The sequence below is a fragment of the Macaca thibetana genome, chromosome 15 (genome assembly GCF_024542745.1).
Source record: "Macaca thibetana thibetana isolate TM-01 chromosome 15, ASM2454274v1, whole genome shotgun sequence".
In the NCBI taxonomy this organism is placed as follows: domain Eukaryota; kingdom Metazoa; phylum Chordata; class Mammalia; order Primates; family Cercopithecidae; genus Macaca; species Macaca thibetana.
Window position 1 is genome coordinate 83,035,078 of NC_065592.1, and position 21,868 is coordinate 83,056,945.

At 40.2% G+C, this 21,868-nt stretch overlaps 1 protein-coding gene across 22 annotated transcripts in view; it reads right to left on the reverse strand.

Moving 5' to 3' along the window:
• Positions 1–21,868, reverse strand: part of TRPM3 (transient receptor potential cation channel subfamily M member 3) — a 1,017,461-nt gene that overhangs the window by 108,197 nt on the left and 887,396 nt on the right. For all 22 annotated transcript variants that reach the window (XM_050760895.1, XM_050760893.1, XM_050760891.1 and 19 more), the window contains 2 exons: positions 3,633–3,733; positions 2,082–2,216 (listed from right to left, as the gene is read on the reverse strand). In XM_050760895.1, the coding sequence (XP_050616852.1) occupies positions 2,082–2,216; positions 3,633–3,733 (236 nt within the window). The remainder of the gene's footprint in view (positions 1–2,081; positions 2,217–3,632; positions 3,734–21,868) is intronic.

Sequence of the window (21,868 nt, forward strand, 5' to 3'; positions counted from 1 at the left end):
CTTAAGCACTTTTGCAACCATTCAAGTATTTAGACAGGTCTATGAACTGCTGCAATGACCTGCCCATTCATGTGGACATGCCCATCAGAGCTCTTTTTCCACTGAGGGGATGCTAGATTGTGTAGTGATTGAACCTACAGACTCTGGAGTCAGAGTGCCTGCCTCTACACCTCTGCCGCTTACCGGCTCTGAACGTGGGCAAGCTACTTAACTGTGACTCAGTTTTATCATCTTTAAAATGGGAATGATAGTATCACTTTATCTGATGGGGTTGTTGTGAGGATTAAATGATATAATGTTTATAAAGCTATTAAAAATGGTGCTTAATGCCAATCAGTGTTAGCTATTATTATTACTGAGGCTATTTACTGTTCCATAATCCTCAACAAAGTATTCTGGGAAGCCACCACCAGCAGATTGAAGTGATCAAACTTACTGGCCTTTCTCAGTCTAGAATTTTCCTACCCCCCCACCCCCCGCCCCAGTCTTTGGAATAAATTACTCTACTCCCTTGATTCTCTAATTGATAGGCCATTCAACGCTTGTCTCTATTTATTCATTTTTTCAAATTGAAAACCCATCATTCTTCCTCAAAGTCTCAGTATGCTGAACCAAGAAAAGTCTGTGGAGAAAACAGAAACCAGGAGCCATTCTGCTAACCCGTTTCTATTTTTTGCAGATGGTGCCACGGTGGTACCATCTAACAACTACCACTGCCTGGGGACAGGAAGTAAGCTCCATCCTGCTTGCCCTCTGCGTGATGGGACAGAGATGTTGTGAAAATGAGGGGCAGAATAATCTCAGAGACAGAAGCTTGGGTTCGGTACTTACTGGCTTCTTTCTTAGGAGTTTTGTGACCTTGAATTCACCTTGGCCTCTACGGTTTGAATGTTTGTGTCCTCTCCAAAATTCTTGCGGAAACTTAATTTCCAATGTACTAGTGTTAAGAAGTGGGGCATTTAACATGTATACCTGTGTAACGAACCTGCACATTCTGCACATGTATCCTAGAACTTAAAGTATAATAATAATAATAGAAAAGAAGTGGGGCCTTTGGGAGGTGATCAGGTCCTGAGGGTTCCTCCTCTGTAACGGGGATTAAGGCCGTTATAAGAGAAGCTTCACACAACATTCAGGCCTTTTGCCCTCTGTCTCTTCAGCCTGTGAGGACACAGCGTTTGTCCCTTCTGGAGAACGGAAAAACAAGGTGCCATTTTGGAAGCGAAAAGCAGCTTTTGCGAGACACCAAACTTTCCAGAGCCTTGATTTTAGACTCTCCGGCCTCCAGAACCCAGAGAAATAAATTTCTGTTGTTTATAAATTACTGAGTCTCAGGTATCTTGTTACTGTAGTACAAATGGACGAAGACAGCCTCAGTTTCCTCATTTGTTAAGTGGGGGAAAAATTTCTGCTCTTTAAACTTCACTGGATTTTAGTATGAGCTCAGAGCCAATGCACTTAACGAGTGTGAACGCTCTCAATAACTTCATCAACAGTAGTTTTACCTACGATTACTCCTTGGTATCCCTAGTGAGTAAATTACCAAATCATTACTAAGCTTAAAAAACAAACAAACAAACAAACAAACAAACAAACCCAAAATTTTTGAGTAACTCCAAAGAGATATTTTACCTTTTATTCCATTTTATAGCTGCACTATGAAGAATGAACTTCATAGCTCTGAGGATAACAAAATGGTGTAGGATACTTAATTGGCCTTTTTTGATGCTTAGAGTTAAATCAATCCTCCTTTGCTAATTGCCTCTAACACCCTCTGGCCTTACAGAACAAACTGTGTTCTCATTTCCAGAGCCTTGTGGTTTTGTGTAAGAATATGAGAATGACACACTCAGGTTATCACACAACTTTTTGCCTTAGATGCTGACAACTGAGCAATTAAAACAAGCGGAATCTTGGTGACTTGGTGTTTGTCATCTATGTAGGTCTAAGGGAGTATTTATGATCAATGAACCATGCATTTGGAGAGGAGAAGGGAAGAGAATCACAGGCATATGGGGGGCAGGAGGAGGTAAAACAAACGAACAAAAAAGAAAATAAAAAGTGCCTTAGTTTGGCCCTACCGTATTGTACAATTCCTCTAGTCTGGAGATGGTGAGAAAACGGTGCATGCTTACTCCATTCTCTATGAGTAATTTCACAAAATCCACTCTGTCCAGAACTAAGGCATCCAACATGGCTTGCTCCAGAGATCCCACCTGCAAACCAAGTCGCTGAGTTAGTCTGCCCCAGGGTCTATCTAGGACTGCAGTTCTTTAGTGCTCACTTGAACAGCTTAGAAAGGGATGCCTTTGACATCTGGTAAACCTTCATCACATCTAAGAACATGCTAGCAAGACTGTTCACAGATTCACTTTTGGGACAGCCACACCTCTCCCATGTTTGGGGGCCTGTCTTTGCAAATAAAAGTCAAGCATTTCTAGTTCCAAAAAACTATTTCTTCCCTGAATCTCTTGTTCTGGATCTCAAGAAGGTGCAAGTGTTCACAAGGTTTTTCCCCTTGCAATTATCTGATCAAACGTCTCAACACCAGTGAAGTGTCAAAGGGGGTACTTTGCTGTCTTCATTTTTGTTATCCTTAGGCTCTGAGGGAGACCACAGGCCGACTTGAGAGGAGGGTCCCAAGTCAACAGACTAAAGGCACTAAATCAATGCTGGGTCTCTGTGTAGAAACAAGACCACAAAGATGTCACTGAACTGAGAAACAAAACAAAACAAAACAAAACAGAACAAAGCAGAACAACCAGCCTACTTTCTGGATTTGCCAGTGGCTTAGATTTTTATTCAATTCATTTCACAAAAATGTCACAGGGTCTAGACTAACAAATCTTTCCATGTTAGCAATCCACCAGCACTGAGTGAAGACAGGGCTCAAGCCCAGGCAGAGACTCTCTAGGGGAAAGGAAGTAGTAAGATAAGGCCTGCCAGTGAGTGCTGTGATTCCAAGCACAGACATCAAGTTTCAGGCTGCTGGGCTGCCTCCTGTGGACGCATACATATACCACCTGATGGCCAATCTCTCAAATTTTTATTTTTGGTAGAGTCAATTGAGGGAAACAAACCAAGAACAGTTATATAAAGCATTGGTTTCCTCATGTTGTTCTTTGCAAATGGGGAGGACCTGTGCTCAGCTACCAGGACCAGATGGTGCCTGCACAGGGAGGCCTGCTAATTCTGCATCCTGAGGTGTGACCCAGCCATAAACCAGCGGGGGCTGCCACCACTTGGGCAGCAACCTCTTCCCTTTGCCTCTATCAAAGACAATCAGAAGCAAATTAATAATTCTACCTCTTCCTTAATTTTAATACAGCTTTGTCTTATATTTTTTTCAGATGTATTCAAATAAATGGCATCATTTGCAGCTGAAAATTGCTATTAAAGACAACTCACAGAGATGGAAATATTTGGAGTTGTGTTCAGTCGAAATTTCCACTAGATGGCGGTGCTTTCCTAAATATGAGAAAAGGAGCCCAGGACAGGGACTTGGCTGCCAAGGAACACGTTCCATCTTAAAGAAAAGGCAATCATTTTCTGAGCCCATCTCAGAGGCTCCTTAAACAAATACCCTTGCCCAAACAAAGTGGGCTTTTCACGGGTGACGACATATACTCTACCGGCCACTGTTGCCCGTAAATAAAGATCTGGCTGCGAGCGATGTCAACTCTGTTCCAGGCTAAAGCTAAGCTCAGTTGGTCTGGGGCCGAGGCATTGGCTCCTGTGTGAGGACAAGTGGGAGAAAAAGAGTGGAAGAGAGAAAACAACGATCAGTTATTACACCAAGAGCACCTGCTCCATCCCTCTGCCATTAATGCCCCTATTCCTGAAGAACCGACTTGGTTATCCAGCAGGTTTCTCAAACTTGGTGTTATTGACATTTTGGGTAACTCTTTGTCACGGGGCTCTCCTGTACATTGTAGATTATTATTACAAATTTTTTTTTTTTTTTTTTTTTTTTTGAGACGGAGTCTCGCACTGTCGCCCAGGCTGGGGTGCAGTGGCCGGATCTCAGCTCACTGCAAGCTCCGCCTCCCAGGTTTATGCCATTCTCCTGCCTCAGCCTCCCGAGTAGCTGGGACTACAGGCGCCCGCCACCTCGCCCGGCTAGTTTTTTGTGTTTTTTAGTAGAGACGGGGTTTCACTGTGTTAGCTTTTTAAAAAGGGTCTTTGAAGCTCCATGCTTTTTTGATATATAATACTTGTACATGTTTATGGTGTGCATGTGATATTTTGATGCATGCATACAAGTTCATTGTAGATTATTAATAGCACACTTTGACTGAACCCAGTAGATGTCAATAGCACTTCCCATCCCCATCCTCCCAGACATGATGCTCAAAAATGTATTCAGACATTGCCAAATGCCCCCATGTGTGAAGGAAGCAAAACTGGCCTGGTGAGCAGCACCGCTCTGCGGTCTGGCTAGGCGAAGTGTGGTTCACAGAGCAGCTGCAGCAGCGCCACCCTGGCACTTGTTAGAAATGCAAGCCTCAGGCCCTGTCCCAGACCTACTAAACCAGAATCTGTGTTTTCACAAGATCCCAGATGACTTGTGTGCACACTCAATTTCGAGAAGCTCTGCTCTACCACACATTTTGCTTCTGCTGGCCAATCACTAGTTTCAAGGCATCCCTTGAATAGTATTTTGCATGGGAAGGGTGCTCTCATCAACTAGTGTACCAACTTGCCATTTTCCTGAAAAAGAGTTAGGAAGGTCTTTTAACAGAGAGGAAAACCAGTAGCTTAGGTTTACTTTGATTTGTGGGTAGAAGCCATTGGAACTATTTCTCAGGTTCTCATTTTTCTCCAGATTCTGTCTCTAGAGCTGTGCGGTTCACAGATGGCTAAGTTTAAATTAATTAAAATTAAAGAAAATTAAAGTTATAATTCCTCAGTCAGGCTAGCCACATTTTAATAACTTAATAGTTCCATGTGGCTAGTAACTATTGAACTGGAAAGCACAGATATAGAACATTTCTATCATCACAGGAAGTTCTATCAGCCCAGAGCTCGCCTAGGTGAATGCATCCTGCCCATAGAGGCAGCCTGCCAAGCAGCTGGAGGGGAAGCTGGAAATGGAGGCAGTGCAGTAACTAAAGGAACATTAGGCTCCAGGCAGGAGGTCCAAGTGAGAGTCCCTGTGGCTATATGGACTCCTCTCAGCCACTGTGGATCATCTGTAAAATGGAGGCAATAAATATTATCCAGTTTGCGTGGCTGGGGTGTGAGACTGAAATGATATTGTATAAGTGAATTCATGTGTAAACAGGTTTTTCACAATTCACCAACACCCTTAGTTCACTGAAGAAGAGACACCTCTAAATATTTGCCCAGCTTCATGCTGCTGGATATCTCATGATCAGGGAGGAGGATAAAGACACAATCTTCCTTGGCTCAGAGTTTTTAAACATCATACATGTGCTGGGCAAAGTATTAGGCACTTCCACATGTCATATGTAACATCCCAATTAATCTAGGGACTGGGTCTTATTGTCTCCTGTCTCACTGAAACACATGAGACTACTGAGATCCAGGAAGGTGGAATAGTCAAAGATAAAACAGCTACTAACAGGGTAAGTGTAACAAGTATTCATCCAACCAGAGGTGAGAGTCAGATCCGGAGAATTCTTCTTCATCATTGTTGCTTCTGATGTTTGGGAAAGAAAGATAGCAAATGTGTACGCTGTTCACTCCTCTGGGTTCGCCAGCAGTCAAGGCCGGAAACAATGAGGAGGGGGGCAGGGTTCCTGGTGGTTAACTCAGATCACTGATTCCCAAACTTTGCTGCACATTAGAAGCACCTGGGAAGCTTTGCTCAGGGTGCATCCCATACCAATTAAATCATGTTGCTTGGGATGGGATCCAGACATGGATATTTTTAAAGCTCTCCAGGTGCTTCCAATATGCAGCAGAGGCTGGGAACTACTGCGCTGTGTGCCTCCTTTCCTGCTTACCCTCGCCTCTTCCCTCTGGGCTCCGAGATACTGACATTATACATTAGGCAAAAAATATTTGCTAGTGAATACTTCTCAAATTTTAGCATGCGTAAGTACAACTCGGAGAACTTTTTAAGACACAGGTTCTTGGGCCCCAGCTGCAGACCTGATTCAGTAGCTCTTGGGTGGGGCCTAAGGTTCCGTGTGTCTAACAAGCTCCCAGATGAGGCCGCTGCTGCTGATCTGGGGCCATGCTTTGAGTAACAAGGCCCTTGAGAGCTGTGGTGCTCTGTTCCCTTCATAGGTTGAAGAGCATTTCTGATTCTGGTGTCCACACGTTAATGCCCTTATTATTGACCACATACTTGAAGTAAATTTATTAGTGTTTACAATGATGAATATCATTTCAGCTTTCACCTGGAATTTTCCATTAAAAATTATTTATCTCCTCAGGTAACAACAGGGACTGCACACTCATACCAGGGTAACTGGCATACACAAGTGATAAGTAGAAATGTGTCAAAATATACTGTCATCAATTTGGGGAGGAAAAGAAGTGAAGGCTCATTGCGATTGCTTTTGGAAAGGTGGCACTTTAGGTGTTCCTTTGCTTCTTTGGCTGGTCTACTGGTTGGTGCTGACTTGCTGGAAAGGTTTAATCATTCCCTTTGCCATTTGTATGTTACAAATTAGTATATCACTCAAGTCAATAATAGCAGCTCAAGCCTGAACAGGGACACATAGCAGGAAGCAGTTATTGAGGTCAAGGTGAGCTACAGGCCTGAATGTAATTAGGCAAGTGTCAAATGAAAGCGTGAAACCAACGAATCTTGACTTTCAAACATTGAAAATACATCACTCAAGAATGGCCGTGGGTGACAGTTCGGATCAGTGGTTCTCAGCTAGGGTGACCAGCCATCCAGGCTTGCACAGTGTAGTCATAGTGTTAGCATTTAAATTCCGGCACTCTGGGAGATGTGTCAATCCTGAATAAACCTGGTGGCTGGTCACCCTATTCTCCACTATGGCTGTGCACTTGGAATTGCCTAAAGAGCTTTAAAATATACTCATGCCTGGGGCACACCCCCACAGATTCTAGTTTAATTGGTCCTGGGCATTGCAGTTTTTAAAAGTTCCCCAGTGATTCTAATGTGAGGATAAAATTAAGAATGCCTAGTGTAGATAGCATATGTTCATTCATTCACTCATTCATCTGTTTGTTCATTTAATTATTTATGCATTCAAAGATAATGATTTTATGCCTCCTCATATGGGAGGCAGTATGCCAGCATGAGGACCAAGATGTATAAAGCAGAATACTTTGTCTTGAGAGCTTACAGTCAAGAGGAGAAGTCTGTAATTAAATACATTCTTTCATGCAGTAATTCATTTATCTCCTCAACAGATATTCATTGAATACTTTCTCTGCTGGGAACTGATTTGTCATTGAACATCCAGTGACAAACAAAGTAGCTAAGGTCAACCTCTTCACAGAGCTTACATTCTACTGGTAGCAGGGAAGTACTCGGAAGTAAGCAAATAAACTCATGAACAGCATACTTTCAGACTATATAAGTGCTGTGAAGGAGCAGTGCCACTCCTCGGGTATGTGGGACCTGTGCTTATAGAAACAAATCAATGTAGCAGGACCATTCTGATTATCCGATCTTGCATGTCCCCATGACAGAAGTATTTTGCCAATTGGCTGGAGCAATCTGATGGCCAGGCTGCCCTCCTGAAATGAGGGCTAAACATGGAGTCATTGGACAACCAACGACAAAAACCACATGATTATCTCAATAGATGCAAAAAAGGCCTTCAATAAAATTCAACACCCTTCATGCTGAAAACTCTCAATAAACTAGGTATTGATGGAATGTATCTCAAAATAATAAAAACTATTTATGACAAACCCACAGCCAATATCATACTGAATGGGCAAAAGCTGGAAGTATTCCCTTTGAAAATTGGCACAAGACAAGGATGCCCTCTCTCACCACTCCTATTCAACACAGTATTGGAAGTTCTGGCCAGGGAAATCAGGCAAGAGAAAGAAATAAGGGGTATTCAAACAGGAAGAGAGGAAGTAAAACTATTTCTGCTTGCAGATGACATGATTGTATATTCAGAAAACCCCACCATTTCAGCCCCAAATCTCCTTTAGCTGATAAGCAACTTCAGCAAAGTCTCAGGATACAAAATGTGCAAAATCACAAGTATTTCTATACACCAATAATAGACAAACAGAAAGCCAAATCATGAGTGAACTCCCATTCACAATTGCTACAAAGAGAATAAAATACCTAGGAACAAAACTTACAAGGGATGTGAAGGACCTGTTCAAGGAGAACTATAAACCACTGCTCAAGGAAATAAGAGAGGACACAAACAAATAGAAAAACATTCCATGCTCATGGATAGGCAGAATCAATATTGTGAAAATGACCATACTGCCAAAAGTAATTTATAGATTCAATGCTATTCCCATCAAGCTACCATTGACTTTCTTCACAGAATCAGAAAAAACCTATCTTAAATTTCATATGGAACCAAAAAAGGGCCTACATAGCCAAGACAATCCTAAGCAAAAATAACAAACCTGGAGGCATCACACTTCCTGTCTTTAAACTATACTACAAGGCTACAGTAACAAAAACAGCATGGTATGGGTACCAAAACAGATATATAGATCAATGGAATGGAGCAGAGGCCTCAGAAATAATGCCACACATCTACAACCACCTGATCTTTGATAAACATGACAAAAACAAGCAATAGGGAAAGGATTTCCTATTTGATAGTGTTTGGAAAACTGGCTAGCCATATGCAGAGGAGTGAAACTGGACCCCTTCCTTACATCTTATACAAAAATTAACTCAAGGTGGATCAAAGACTTAAACATAAAACCCAAAACCATAAAAACCCTAGAAGAAAACCTAGGCAATACCATTCAGGGCATAGGCATGGGCAAAGTCTTCATGACTACAACACCAAAAGCAATGGCAACAAAAGCCAAAACTGACAAATGGGATCTAATTAGATTGAAGAACTTCTGCACAGCAAAAGGAACTATCATCAGAATGAGCAGGCAACCTACAGAATGGAAGAACATTTTTGCAATCTATCCATCTGACAAAGGGCTAATATCCAGAATCTATAAAGAACTTCAACAAATTTACAAGAAAAAAACAACTCCATCAAAAAGTGGACAAAGAATATGAACAGACACTTCTCAAAAGAAGATATTTGTGCAGCCGACAAACATATGAAAAAAAGTTAATCATCACTGGTCATTAGAGAAATTTAAATCGAAACTACAATAAGATACCAACTCATGCTAGTTAGAATGGCAATCATTAAAAAGTCAGAAAACATTTGCTGGAGAGGATGTGGAGAAATAGGAATGCTTTTTCACTGTTGGGAGTGTAAATTAGTTCTTTCATTGTGGAAGACAGTGTGGCGATTCCTCAAGGATCTAGAACCAGAAATACAATTTGACCCAGTAATCCCATTACTGGGTATGTACCCAAAGGATTATAAATCATTTTACTATGAAGACACATGCACACGTATGTTTATTGAAGCACTATCCACAATAGCAAAGACTTGGAAACAACCACAATGCCCATCAATGATAGACTGGATAAAAAAAATGTGGCACATATACACCATGGAATACTATGCAACCATAAAAAAGGATGAGTTCATGACCTTTGTGGGGACATGGATGAATCTGGAAACCATCATTCTCAGCAAACTAACAGAGGAACAGAAAACCAAACACTGCATGTTCTCACTCGTAAGTGGGAGTTGAACAATGAGAAAACACGGACACAGGGAAGAGAACATCACACACCAGGGCCTGTTAGGGGGTGAGGAGCTAGGCGAGGGATAGCATTAGGAGAAATACCTAATGTAGATGATGGGTTGATGGGTGCAGCAAACCACCATGCCACATGTATACCTATGTAACAAACCTGCATGTTCTGCACATGTATCCCAGAACTTAAAGTAGAATAATAAAAAATAATCAATGGAACTAAGAGTTGGTTTTTTGAAAAAATACGTAAGATTGATAGACCACTAGCTAGACTAATAAAGAAAAAGTAGAGAAGATCCAAATAAACACAATCAGAAATGACAAAGATGACATTACCACTGACCCCATGGAAAAAACAAAAAACAAAAAACGAAAAACCTCAGAGACTATTAGGGACACCTCTATGCACAAGAACTAGAAACCTAGAAGAAATCAATAAATTCCTTGTAACATACAACCTCCCAAGATTGAACCAGGAAGAAACTGAATACCTGAACAGACCAATAGCAAGTTCTGAAATGGAATCAGTAATAAAAAAATATACCAACAAGAAAATGCCCTGTACCAGAGAGATTCACAGCTAAATTTTACTAGACATATAAATAAGAGGTGGTACCAATCCTACTGAAAATATTCCAAAATATTGGTGAGGAATGATGCTTCCTTAACTCATTTTATGAGGTCAGCATCATTCATAACCAAACCTGGCAGAGACACAATGAAAAAAAGAGAACTTCAGGCCAATATCCCTAATGAACACAGAAGCAAAAATTATCAACAAAATACTAGCAAATTGAATCCAGCAGCACATCAAAAAACTTATCCACCATGATCAAGTAGGCTTTTTTCCTGGCATGCAAGGTTGGTTCATCATACAAAAATAAGTAAATGTGATTCATCACAAAACAGAACTAAAAACAAAAAACACATGATCGTCTTCATAGACACAGAAAAAGCTTTCAACAAAATTCAGCGTCCCTTTATGTTAAAAACCTTCAACAAACTAGGCACTGAAGGAACATACCTTAAAAAAATAAGAGCCATCTATGACAAACCTACAGCCACCATCATAATGAACAGGCAAAAGCTGGAAGCATTCCCCTTGAGAACTGGAACAAGACAAGGATGCCCACTCTCACTACTTGTATTCAACATAGTACTAGAATCCCTAGACAGAGCAATCAGGCAAAATAAGGAAATACAAGGCATCCTGATAGGAAGAGAGGAAGTCAAACTATCTTTGTTCACAGACAATATGATTCTATACATAGAAAGTCCCATGGTCTCTGCCCAATGTCTCCTAGAACTGATAAGCACCTTCAGTAAAATTTCAGAATACAAAATAAATGTACAAAAATCAGTAGTATTTCTATACACCAATAATGTCCAAGCTGAGAGACAAATCAAGAATGCAACCTCAGTCACAATAGCTACAAAAACAATAAAATATTTAGGAATACCTAGCTAACAAGGGTGGTGAAAGATCTCTGTAGCGAGAATTACAAAACACTATTGAAAGAAATCAGAGACAACATAAACAAATGGAAAAACATTACATGCTCATGGATAGGAATAATTAACATTGTTAAAATGGCTATACTACTCAAAGCAACGTGCAGATTCTATGCTATTTGTATCAAATTACCAGTGTAATTTTTCATAGAATTAGAAAAAACTGGCCAGGTATGGTGGCTTATGCCTGTATTCCCAGCATTTTTGGAGACAGAGGCAGGAAGATCACTTGAGCCCAGGAGTTTGAGACCATCCTGGGCAACACAGGGAGACCTCATCTCAATAAGTAATACAAAATAGTAGACAGGCATGGTGGCATGTACCTGTGGTCGCAGCTACTTGGGAGGCCGAGATGGGAGGATCACTTGAGCCTGGGAGGTCGAGGCTGCAGTGAACCATGATCATGGCAGCCTGGGCATCAGAGTGAAATCACATCTCAGAAAAAAAGAAAAGGAAAACCCATTCTAAAATTCATATACAACCCAAAAAAAGCCTGAAGAGCCAAAGCAATCCTAAGCAAACAGAACAAAGCTGGAGGCATCACACTACCTGACTTCAAACTATACCACAAGGCTACAATAACAAAACCAGCATCATACTAGTACAAAAAAAGACACGTAAACCAATGGAACAGGTTAGAGAACCCAGAAGCAAAGCCACATACCTACAGGAATCAGATCTTTCACAAAGTCAACACTAGCAAGAAATAGGGCAAGGACTCCCTATTCAGTAATGGAGCTGGGATAACTGGTTAGCCATATGCAGAAGATTGAAACTGGACCCTTTCCTTTCACTACATACAAGAATCAACTCAAGATGGATTAAAGGCTTAAATATAAAACCTAAACTATGAAAATCCCAAGAGAAAACCTAGGACATATCATTTTGGACATAGCACCTGGCACAGATTTCACAACAAAGACTCCAAAAGCAATTGCAACAAAACCAAATTAGACAAGTGAGACCTAATTAACCTAAGGAGCTTCTGTACAACAAAATAAACTATCAACAGAGTAAATGGACAACCTAAAGAATAGGAGAAAATATTTGCAAATTATACATCCAACAAAGGTCTAATATCCAGAATATATAAGGAACTTAAGCAAATTAACAAGTAAAAATAACCTCATTTAAAAATGGGCAAAAGACATAAACAGACACTTTTTTTTATTTTTTATTTTTATTTTTTTTTGAGATGGAGTCTCACTCTGTCACCCAGGCTGGAATGGAATGGCTCGATCTCAGCTGACTGCAACCTCTGCCTCCCGGGTTCAAGCAAATCTATTGCCTCAGCCTCCTGAGTAGCTGGGATTACAGGTGTCCACCACCATGCCTGGCTAATTTTTGCATTTTTAGGAGAGACACTGTTTTGCCATGTTGGCCAAGCTGGTCTTGAACTCCTGACCTCAAGCAATCTGCCAGCCTCGGCCTCCTAAAGTGCTGGGATTACAGGTGTGAGTCACCACACCCAGCTTCACAGATACTTCTTAAAAGAAGTATATACATGTGGCCAATAATCATGGGAAAAAATGCTCAATATCACTAATCATTAGAGAAATGCAAATCAAAGCCAAAATGAGATACTATCTCACGCCATTCAGAATGGCTAGCACTAAAAAGTAAAAAAAATAACAGATTTTGGTGAGGTTGCAGAGAAAAGGGAATGCTTATATACTGCTATAATAAGCATTATTATAATGTAATGGGAATGTAAATTAGTTCAGCTCCTGTGGAAAGCTGTCCAGAGATATCTCAAAGAACTTAGAACTACCATTCAACCCAGTAATCCCATTACTGGGTATATACTCAAAGGAATATTAATTATTCTACCATAAAGACACATGCACATGTATTTTAACCACAGCACTTTTTGCAATAGCAAAGACATGGAATCAACCCTGCCCATTAATGGTGAATTGGATAAAGAAAATATGGTATATATACACCATGGAATATTACACAGCCTTAAAAAAGAATGAAATCGTGTCCTTTGCAGCAACATGGATGCAGCTGCAGGCCATTATTCTAAGCAAATTAACACAGAAACAGAAAGCCAAATATCAGTGTTCTCAATTATAAGTGGATGCTAAACACTGAGTACACATGGACACAAAGGGGAGAACAAGAGACACTGGGACTTACTTGAGGGTGGAGGGTGGGAGGAGGGTGAAGACTGAAAAATTAATCATTGAGTACTATGCTCACTGCTACCTGGATGATGAAATAGTTTGTACACAAAACCCCAGGGACATGCAATTTTCCCATGTAACAAACCTGCACATGTACCCCCGAATCTAAAAAGTTGAAAGAGGAAAAAGAAAGTCTAAGGCCAGCTCAATTTTCCCCCTCATAAAAGACTTGATCATTTTGCCTGGAGGCCCAGGGTATCCTTTCTTTTTCTGTGAAGTTTAGTAACTTTATTAGGATCTTTCTGGGCATTGGCGATTGCGGGTCAGTTCTTCCTGGCATAAGGTGACTCTTTCAATATCTAGATCAAGTTTAATATTTTTTAAAAATGAAAACATAGCTAAATTATATTTTAAATTCTGTAATTATATTTTAAAAATTTGTTTTAATTCATTATTTTGGTTTCCTTCTTTAGAGACCAGTTATGCTTTTGTTGGATCTCCACTTTCTGTCATATAATTTCTCTTTAATCCCAATGAACTCTTTATTGCCACTTCATTTCATTTTGTTCACATTTCTATCCTCTGTGTCCCGCACTGGGTTTTTCACAATGTATATTTGATCTTGCACCATTTCTCATTTCATCTGCAATTCTGTGGTGATTCCCCCACACTTCATTCCTGTGTGCTATTCATACTTTATCTCATTTTGCTGCCTCATCGACTCTTACCTGAATTTTGGTATTTCAACTTTTAAGTATTTCTTCATAGATGAGTGCTTCAATAAGTTTAAACATTTTTAAATGTTATGATACCTATTTATTCATAATGTTCATCTGTTCCTCAGAAAAATTTTTCTCCACTTTTTATCACAAAGTTTTTATTGAACAAAAGTAACATGACAATAAAAATGATACACATATGAAAGTGAATGAAGATCTGCAGTATAGAAAAGATGTGTACAAAGAGACTAACGTTCAGATTATATAGTTCTGTAAAACTTTAGCCATAGCAGTTTAATACTGATCAAGCAGACACATAAAAAGGGGAAAATTTTATTTAGTGTTTTTGAAACTTAGACTTCTAACTACCGAGAAACATTTCTATAAAGAGTATTATTCCTCTGTTAATAGATTTTGCCCTTTTGTTATTCTTTCTTAGAATATCTCTGTACGCAGTCTATGCTAATCCCTTTTTTATTATTTATCATTTAATGAGTTGCATTACAACGGGCCCAGGATAGCATTTCAGGCTCGTTATTAATGATCACAACTGGAAGGCTTCCTTCTAATCCACTACAATGTCAAACTCCCTCCTGCAAGCACGGCTTATCTGCATAATTCAATACGTGGCCCACCACCTCTATTTCTGTGTACTAAGTCAGGGACAGGAGGGCCCCCTGCCACCATCCAACTCACTCTTGTTTTTGCACGTGCTGTTCCAGACAAAGGAGAGAACGTTGCATATTGGGGTGTTACTCACATCCAGGAATAATATTTTTGTTGGCCCTTTGTGAGAACTGCCACTGTTAATTTCTTTCTTTTTTTTTTTTTTTTTGAGTTAAAGTATTTTATTTTGTGTTAGGGTCTTTTTCACATCTTGGTTACATGTGAAAACAAGTCATCTAGAGAACATATAGTGTGAATCTGCAAAAAGAATAGTGTAGATTGTTTTCTAAATTAAGCAAAACTTAGTTGTTCATGGTACAGGTTGTTCATGGTTACACAGTCATGGATTCTTGAAATGAGTGTCTTCTTATTAGCTGGGGGAGTTGTTTTGAGGGATTTCTCTCTTTTATAAGATAAGCTTTCATTCTTTCATATGAACATCACTGAACATCGAGTGTGAATCATCTTCAAGCCCACAACCTAATCGTTCTCCATTCACACGTATTTATAGACTTCGCATGTCACCCCTGGGATGCTGGTACACTGAATGTGTTTCCTACTGGGAAATGTTAAGTGCTCCCAGGGAGCAGAGTCTAAATTAACAGAGTCTAAATTTGCCACTGTTAATTTCTATCTCCTCTGCTTTCACCCCTTCCTCCTTCCTCCCGCATAGCTCCTGCATATACAAACATTTTGGAATATAGTTCCTAGCTTCACCAAAAATGCAGTCTGATTGTTTTTCTTTCTTTTTTCTTTACTATTTCTTGAAGCTTTCCAGGAGAAGAAGAGAAGGATGAATTCAGGTAGTCATGTCTACATTGGAAGTTGTGAAGGATTTTATAGGTAGAAGAGTGTCTTGATCAAAGCTTTGCGTTAGTATTATTATTATTTCTTTAACTGAAATATTGGGAATGGACAGGAATGTGCTCAATAGGAAGGAGGAAGACCCTTCAGAGGCCACTGCAATAAATCAAAGAAAAAATCCTGAAGGCCTAATGTTGCTGAGCAAGGAGGAAAATGAATAGATCAACATGGGATTGACAGGACAGATATTATGGAGGCAAAAAATGCTCAGAATTGGCAAGCATTTTCTTGGACAAAGGGAGGAATTTGGAGGAGGCTTTGAACCTAGATAATTGAAAAGATTATATGAACAGAAATAGGAAAATCAGGTAGAAATCAGGTTTTGGAGGAAAGATGATTACTTTGTTTATATTATTATTATTATTATTATTATTATTATTATTATATTTTTAAGACAGTTAATTTGATTGAATTTGAAGTGCTAAGTGACACCGGAGGGAGTGGTCCAGTAGGCAATCAGAAAGGGGTGGGCAGGGAGGGAAGCCAGGGTTGGAGGCAGACCTAGAGGTTATTCGTGTAGACATGATATTTGAAACCATGGGACTTTATAAGTTTGGTGGAAGGTGAAGTGAAGAAATAAGGATATTTAATGAAGAAGACAAAGGAGTGGTCAGAAAGGCAGAATACTCAGGAACTTTGACACCAAGGAAAAGTAAAAATAAATACAGTTTTCATCTTACAGTGACAGCCAATTACATGCTGGGCATATTACATGTATGATCTCATTTAATGCTCACAAAAAATCTGTACAGTGAGTATCTATTCCCACTTTGCTAATTGGAAAATAGGCTCAGAGAGGCAGAGTAACTCATAGAATTAGGCTTTAAACTGTGGTTTCCCCTCAAAGTAGAAAATAGTTGCAGGAAGAAGTGGATAAAATCAACACTGCCAAAGTGACTGAGAGGTTCAGGAAGATGATTACTGGGGTTAGTAGACCATTTGGAATCTTCAGGAGTATGGAAAGCTGTGTGAATACATTTGGTGGGGTAGAAGCTGGGATGCAAGAGTTTGCAGAGTGAGTGAGTGAGTCAAGAATTTGGAGTGCTGGAGGTGAGGAAGGTTGTAGGAAGCTGACTACCTCTCAGAGTTTGCTGGTTAAGAGGGGAAAGGTTAGATGCTACCTTGCAGGGCTTGGTGGAGAGTAGCCAAGGACTTCTTAGGTTGATGAGGGCCTTCAATGTGCTTATAGCAGAAAGGGGAAAAGCCCTTGGAAAGGGAAACAGTGAAAGTGTAAAAGGAAAGAGTAAGTACACGATGGATGAGATCCTAGAGAATGGAGGCCAGGGAGGATTTCGGTTTAGCCAAGAAGAGAGGTCTTCAGAGAGAGGAGGAAAAGCAAAGAGGGGGAGTGAATAAACTAATATTCATGAATGGAAAAGAAAGATAGGAAGGAAGCTTGGCTGAGACTGAATATTATAAGCAGTAATGGGGATACCATCTGCTGAAGATGAGAGGAAATGGGGACTTGGAGAGAACGGAGGAATGTGGACAGTATATTAGAGGATACGGCTTAAATGATGAGGGAGTTGCAGACCAGAATCAGGGACTACCTGAGGTAAAACATCACAAGCATGTCATGGCCTTAATGATTACATGTTGCAGGAAATAGTTGTTTGGGGATTTGAGCATCAGTGCTGGGGGAGTATTTTTCAAAAAACGCCTTGAGAGTTGCTAAACACTTCAATGGGTTGTAAATGAAAACTGTGGATCCTCCTTGGGAGAGTTGCTAAAGAAAAAGAGTCAGGTGTCTTATCTGACATGGATAGTATAAGTATGGTCTTGCTTGATGGACTAGGATGGGGAGGGAGCAGGATTTGACAACCTTGCCATGTTCACAGTAGTGTCATGACTTGACGAAATACAGGATAATGCCACCCCTCCCTATAACAATGTTGAGGAACACTTCTTCTTGTTGTGGTCTTTGGATCTTTTTTGTCTTATCTAAATAATTTTGTCTGGATTAAATATTCTTCCTAGGGATTTGATTCAGTTCCACAAATATACTTTATTTGTAAATGTTGCAACTAAATGCAATAGGGTGCAGTCAATGAAAACCCATCCATCTGAAATTAAGGAAGATGGTGGGTAGGAGTCAGGACTAGCTTGCAACCCCTGCTTGGACAAATAGAGCAGTGTGTGGAGACTCACATCATGAACTTTTGCTCCAAGAACTACCTCAGGAACATACCAGGAAAGCTGAGAGAATCCACAGACCCTTTGAAGGAACTGGATCACTGCTGCAGGTTCCCTGTGAGGCTGAAAAACTGAGTCTGCTTGGTTTCTCAATGGGGAGGCTAGTGGTCTAGGGCAAGTTCTCAGCCCTGGTCACTGGATGTCTGGAAATAGACTTAGTGCTGTTGTGGGGGCATGGTGGGAGTGAGACTGGCCTTTAGGACTATGGACTGTGTGGGAGCAGGGTGAGGCCTGTGACTGCTGGTTTTCCCTCACTTCCCCGGTGACCTGTATGACTCAGTAGAGGCAACCATAATCCCCCTTGGAATATAACTCCATTGGACTGGAACCACACCCCCATGCCCCACAGCAGCCACAGCAAGCTCTGCCCAAGGAGAGACTTAGCTCAGACACTCCTATCCCTGCCCCCACCTGGTGATCTTTCTCTATCCACCCTGGTAGCTGAAGACAAAGGTCAGAATCTCTTGGGAGCTCTATGATCCTGCCCACTGCCTGAGAAACCTGAATACTTAACCAGGTGTCCCTAGGGCAAGCTTGCATACTCCCTATAGGACCACAGTTGATGAGCTCTTGAAAGTGCCACCTCCTGGTTGGAGGCCAACCAACACAAAAGCAGGGCACTAAACAAAAACACGACCAAGGACACTCAGAGTCCACTTCACTCCCCTGCTACCTCTACCAGAGCAGGTGCTGGTATCCATGGCTGCAAGACCTGAAGGCAATCACATCACAGGACTCCTTGCAGATACTCCCCAGTACCAGCCCAGAGCCCAGTAGCTCTGCTGGGTGGCCAGATCCAGAAGAGCAAAAACAATCACTGCGATTTGGCTCTCAGGAAGCCCCATTCCTAGGGGAAGGGGGAGAATATCACATTAGGGGAGAACTCCATTGGAAAAAAATAACCTGAACAGTAGCCCTTGAGACCCAGATCTTCCCTCTGACATAGTCTACCCAAATGAGAAGGAACCAGAAAAAAAATTCTGGTAATATGACAAAACAGGGTTCTTTAACACCCCCAAAAGATCATGCCAGCTCACTAGCAATGGATCCAAACCAAGAAAAAATCTCTGAATTGCCAGAAGAAGAATTCAGAAGGTCACTTATTAAGCTAATCAAGGAGGCACAAGAGAAGGGTGAAGTCCAACTTAAATAAATAAAAAATGTGATACAGGATTTGAAAAGAAAATTCTTCAGTGAAATAGCATAAATAAAAAAATAATCACAACTTCTGGAAATCAAGGACACACTTAGAGAAATGCAAAATGCACTGGAAAGTCTCAGCAACAGATCTGAACAAGCAGAAGAAAGAACTTCAGAGCTCGAAGGGAAGGCTTTCAAATGAAACCAAATCATCAAAGACAAAGACAAAAGAATAAACAAAAATGAACAAAGCCTCCAAGAAGTTTGGGATTATGTTAAACGTCTAAACCTAAGAATAATTGTTGTTCCTGAGGAAGACAAGAAATCTAAAAGTTTGGAAAACATTTGAGGGAATAATCAAGGACAACTTCCCAGCCTTGCTAGAGACCTAGACATCCAAATACAAGAAGCTCCAAGAACACCTGGGAAATTCATCACAAAAAGATCATTGCCTAGGCACATCATCATCAGGTTATCTAAAGTCAAGATGAAGAAAAGAATCTTATGAGCTATGAGGCAAAAGTGTCAGGTAAACTATAAAGAAAAACCTATCAGATTAATAGATTTCTCAACAGAAACCCTACAAGCTAGAAGGTATTGGAGTCCTATATTTAGTCTCCCTAAACAAAATAATTATCAGCCAAGAATTTTACGTCCAGTGAAACTAAGCTTCATAAATGAAGGAAAGCTACAGTCTTTTTCAAACACTGAATTTGCCACTACCAAGCCAGCACTACGAGAACTGCTCAAATGAGCTCTAAACATTGAAACAAATCCAGAATCTACAAAGAACTTAAACAGATTTACAAGAAAAAAACAATGCCATCAAAAAGTGCGTGAAGGATATGAACAGACACTTCTCAGAAGAAGACATTTATGCAGCCAACAAACATATGAAAAAAAGTTAATCATCACTGGTCATTAGAGAAATGCAAATCAAAACCAAAATGAGATACCAACTCACGCCAGTTAGAATGGCAATCATTAAAAAGTCAGGAAACAACAGATGCTGGAGAGGATGTGGAGAAATAGGAATGCTTTTACACTGTTGGTGGGAGTGTAAATTAGTTCAACCATTGTGGAAGACAGTGTGGCGATTCCTCAAGGATCTAGAACCAGAAATACCATTTGACCCAGCAATCCGACTACTGGGTATATACCCAAAGGATTATAAATCATTCTACTATAAAAACACATGTACACGTATGTTTTTTGCGGGGCTGTTCACAATAGCAGAGACTTGGAACCAACTCAAATGCCCATCAATGATAGACTGGATAAAGAAAATGTGGCACATATACACTATGGAATACTATGCAACCATAACAAAGGATGAATTCATGTCCTTTGCAGGGACATGGATGACACTGGAAACCATCATTCTCAGCAAACTGACTGAAGAACAGAAAACCAAACACCGCATGTTCTTGCTCATAGGTGGGAGTTGAACAATGAGAACACATTGACGCAGGGAGGGGAACATCACACACTGGGGCCTGCTGGGGGGCTGGGGGCTAGGAGAGGCATAGCATTAGGAGAAATACCTAATGTAGATGATGGTTTGATGGGTGCTGCAAACCACCATGGCATGTGTATACCAATGTAACAAACCTGCACATTCTGCACATATATTCTACTACTTAAAGTGTAATAAAAACAACAACAACAAAAATACAAAAGATAAATGAAACAAAAAGCTGGTTCTTTGAAAAGATAAATAAAATTCATAGACCATTAGTGAAATTAACCAAAAAAAGAAGAGAGAAGATTCAAATAAGCTCAATTACAAATAAAATGGGAATAGTAAAACCAATACCAGAGAAATCCAAAAGGTTATTCAAGGTTACTATGAGCTCTTTTATGCATATAAACTAGAAAAGCTAGAGGAGATGGACAAACTCCTGGAAATATACAACCCTCCTAGATTAAACCATGAAGACATAGAATCTCTGAATAGACCAACAACAAGTAGTGAGATTGAAATGTTAACTTAAAAATTGCCAACATAAAAATGTCCAGGACCGGATGTTCACAGCTGATTTCTATCAAACATTCAGAGAAGAATTGGTACCAATCCTATTGACACTATTTCACCACATAGAGAAAGGGAATCCTCCCTAAATCATTCTGTGAAGCCTGTATCAGCCTAATAACAAAACCAGGGAAGGACATAACAAGAAAAGAAAACTACAGGCCAATATCCCTGATGAACATAGCAAAAATCCTCAACAAAATACTAGCGAACTCAATCCAACAGTGTATCAAAAAGATAATCCACCGTGATCAAGTGGGTTTCATACCAGGGACGCAGGGATAGTTTAACATAGGTAAGTCAATAAATGTGATACACCACATAAACAGAATTAAAAGCAAAAATCACATGACCATTTCAATAGACATAGAGAAAGCATTTGACAAAATCTAGCATCATTTTATGATTAAAACCCTCAGAAAAATCAGCATAGAAGGAATATACCTTAAGGTAATGAAAGCCATCTATGACAAATCCAGAGCCAACATTTTACTGAACAGGGAAAAATTAAAAGCATTCCCCCCTGAGAACTGGAATAAGATAAAGATGCCCACTGTCACCACTTCTATTCAACACAGTACTAGAAGTCGCAGCTAGAGCAATCAGACAAGAGAAAGAAGGAAAAGGCATCCAGATTGGAAAACAGGAAGTCAAACTGTCACTGTTGACAGATGACATGATTGTATAACTAGAAAACCCTAGAGACCCATCCAAGCTCCTAGAACTGGTAAATGAATTTGGCAAAGTTTCAGGATACAAAATTAATGTACACAAATCAGTAGCTCTGCTGTACACCAACAGTGACCAAGCTGAGAATCAGATAAAGAACTCAATTGCTTTCA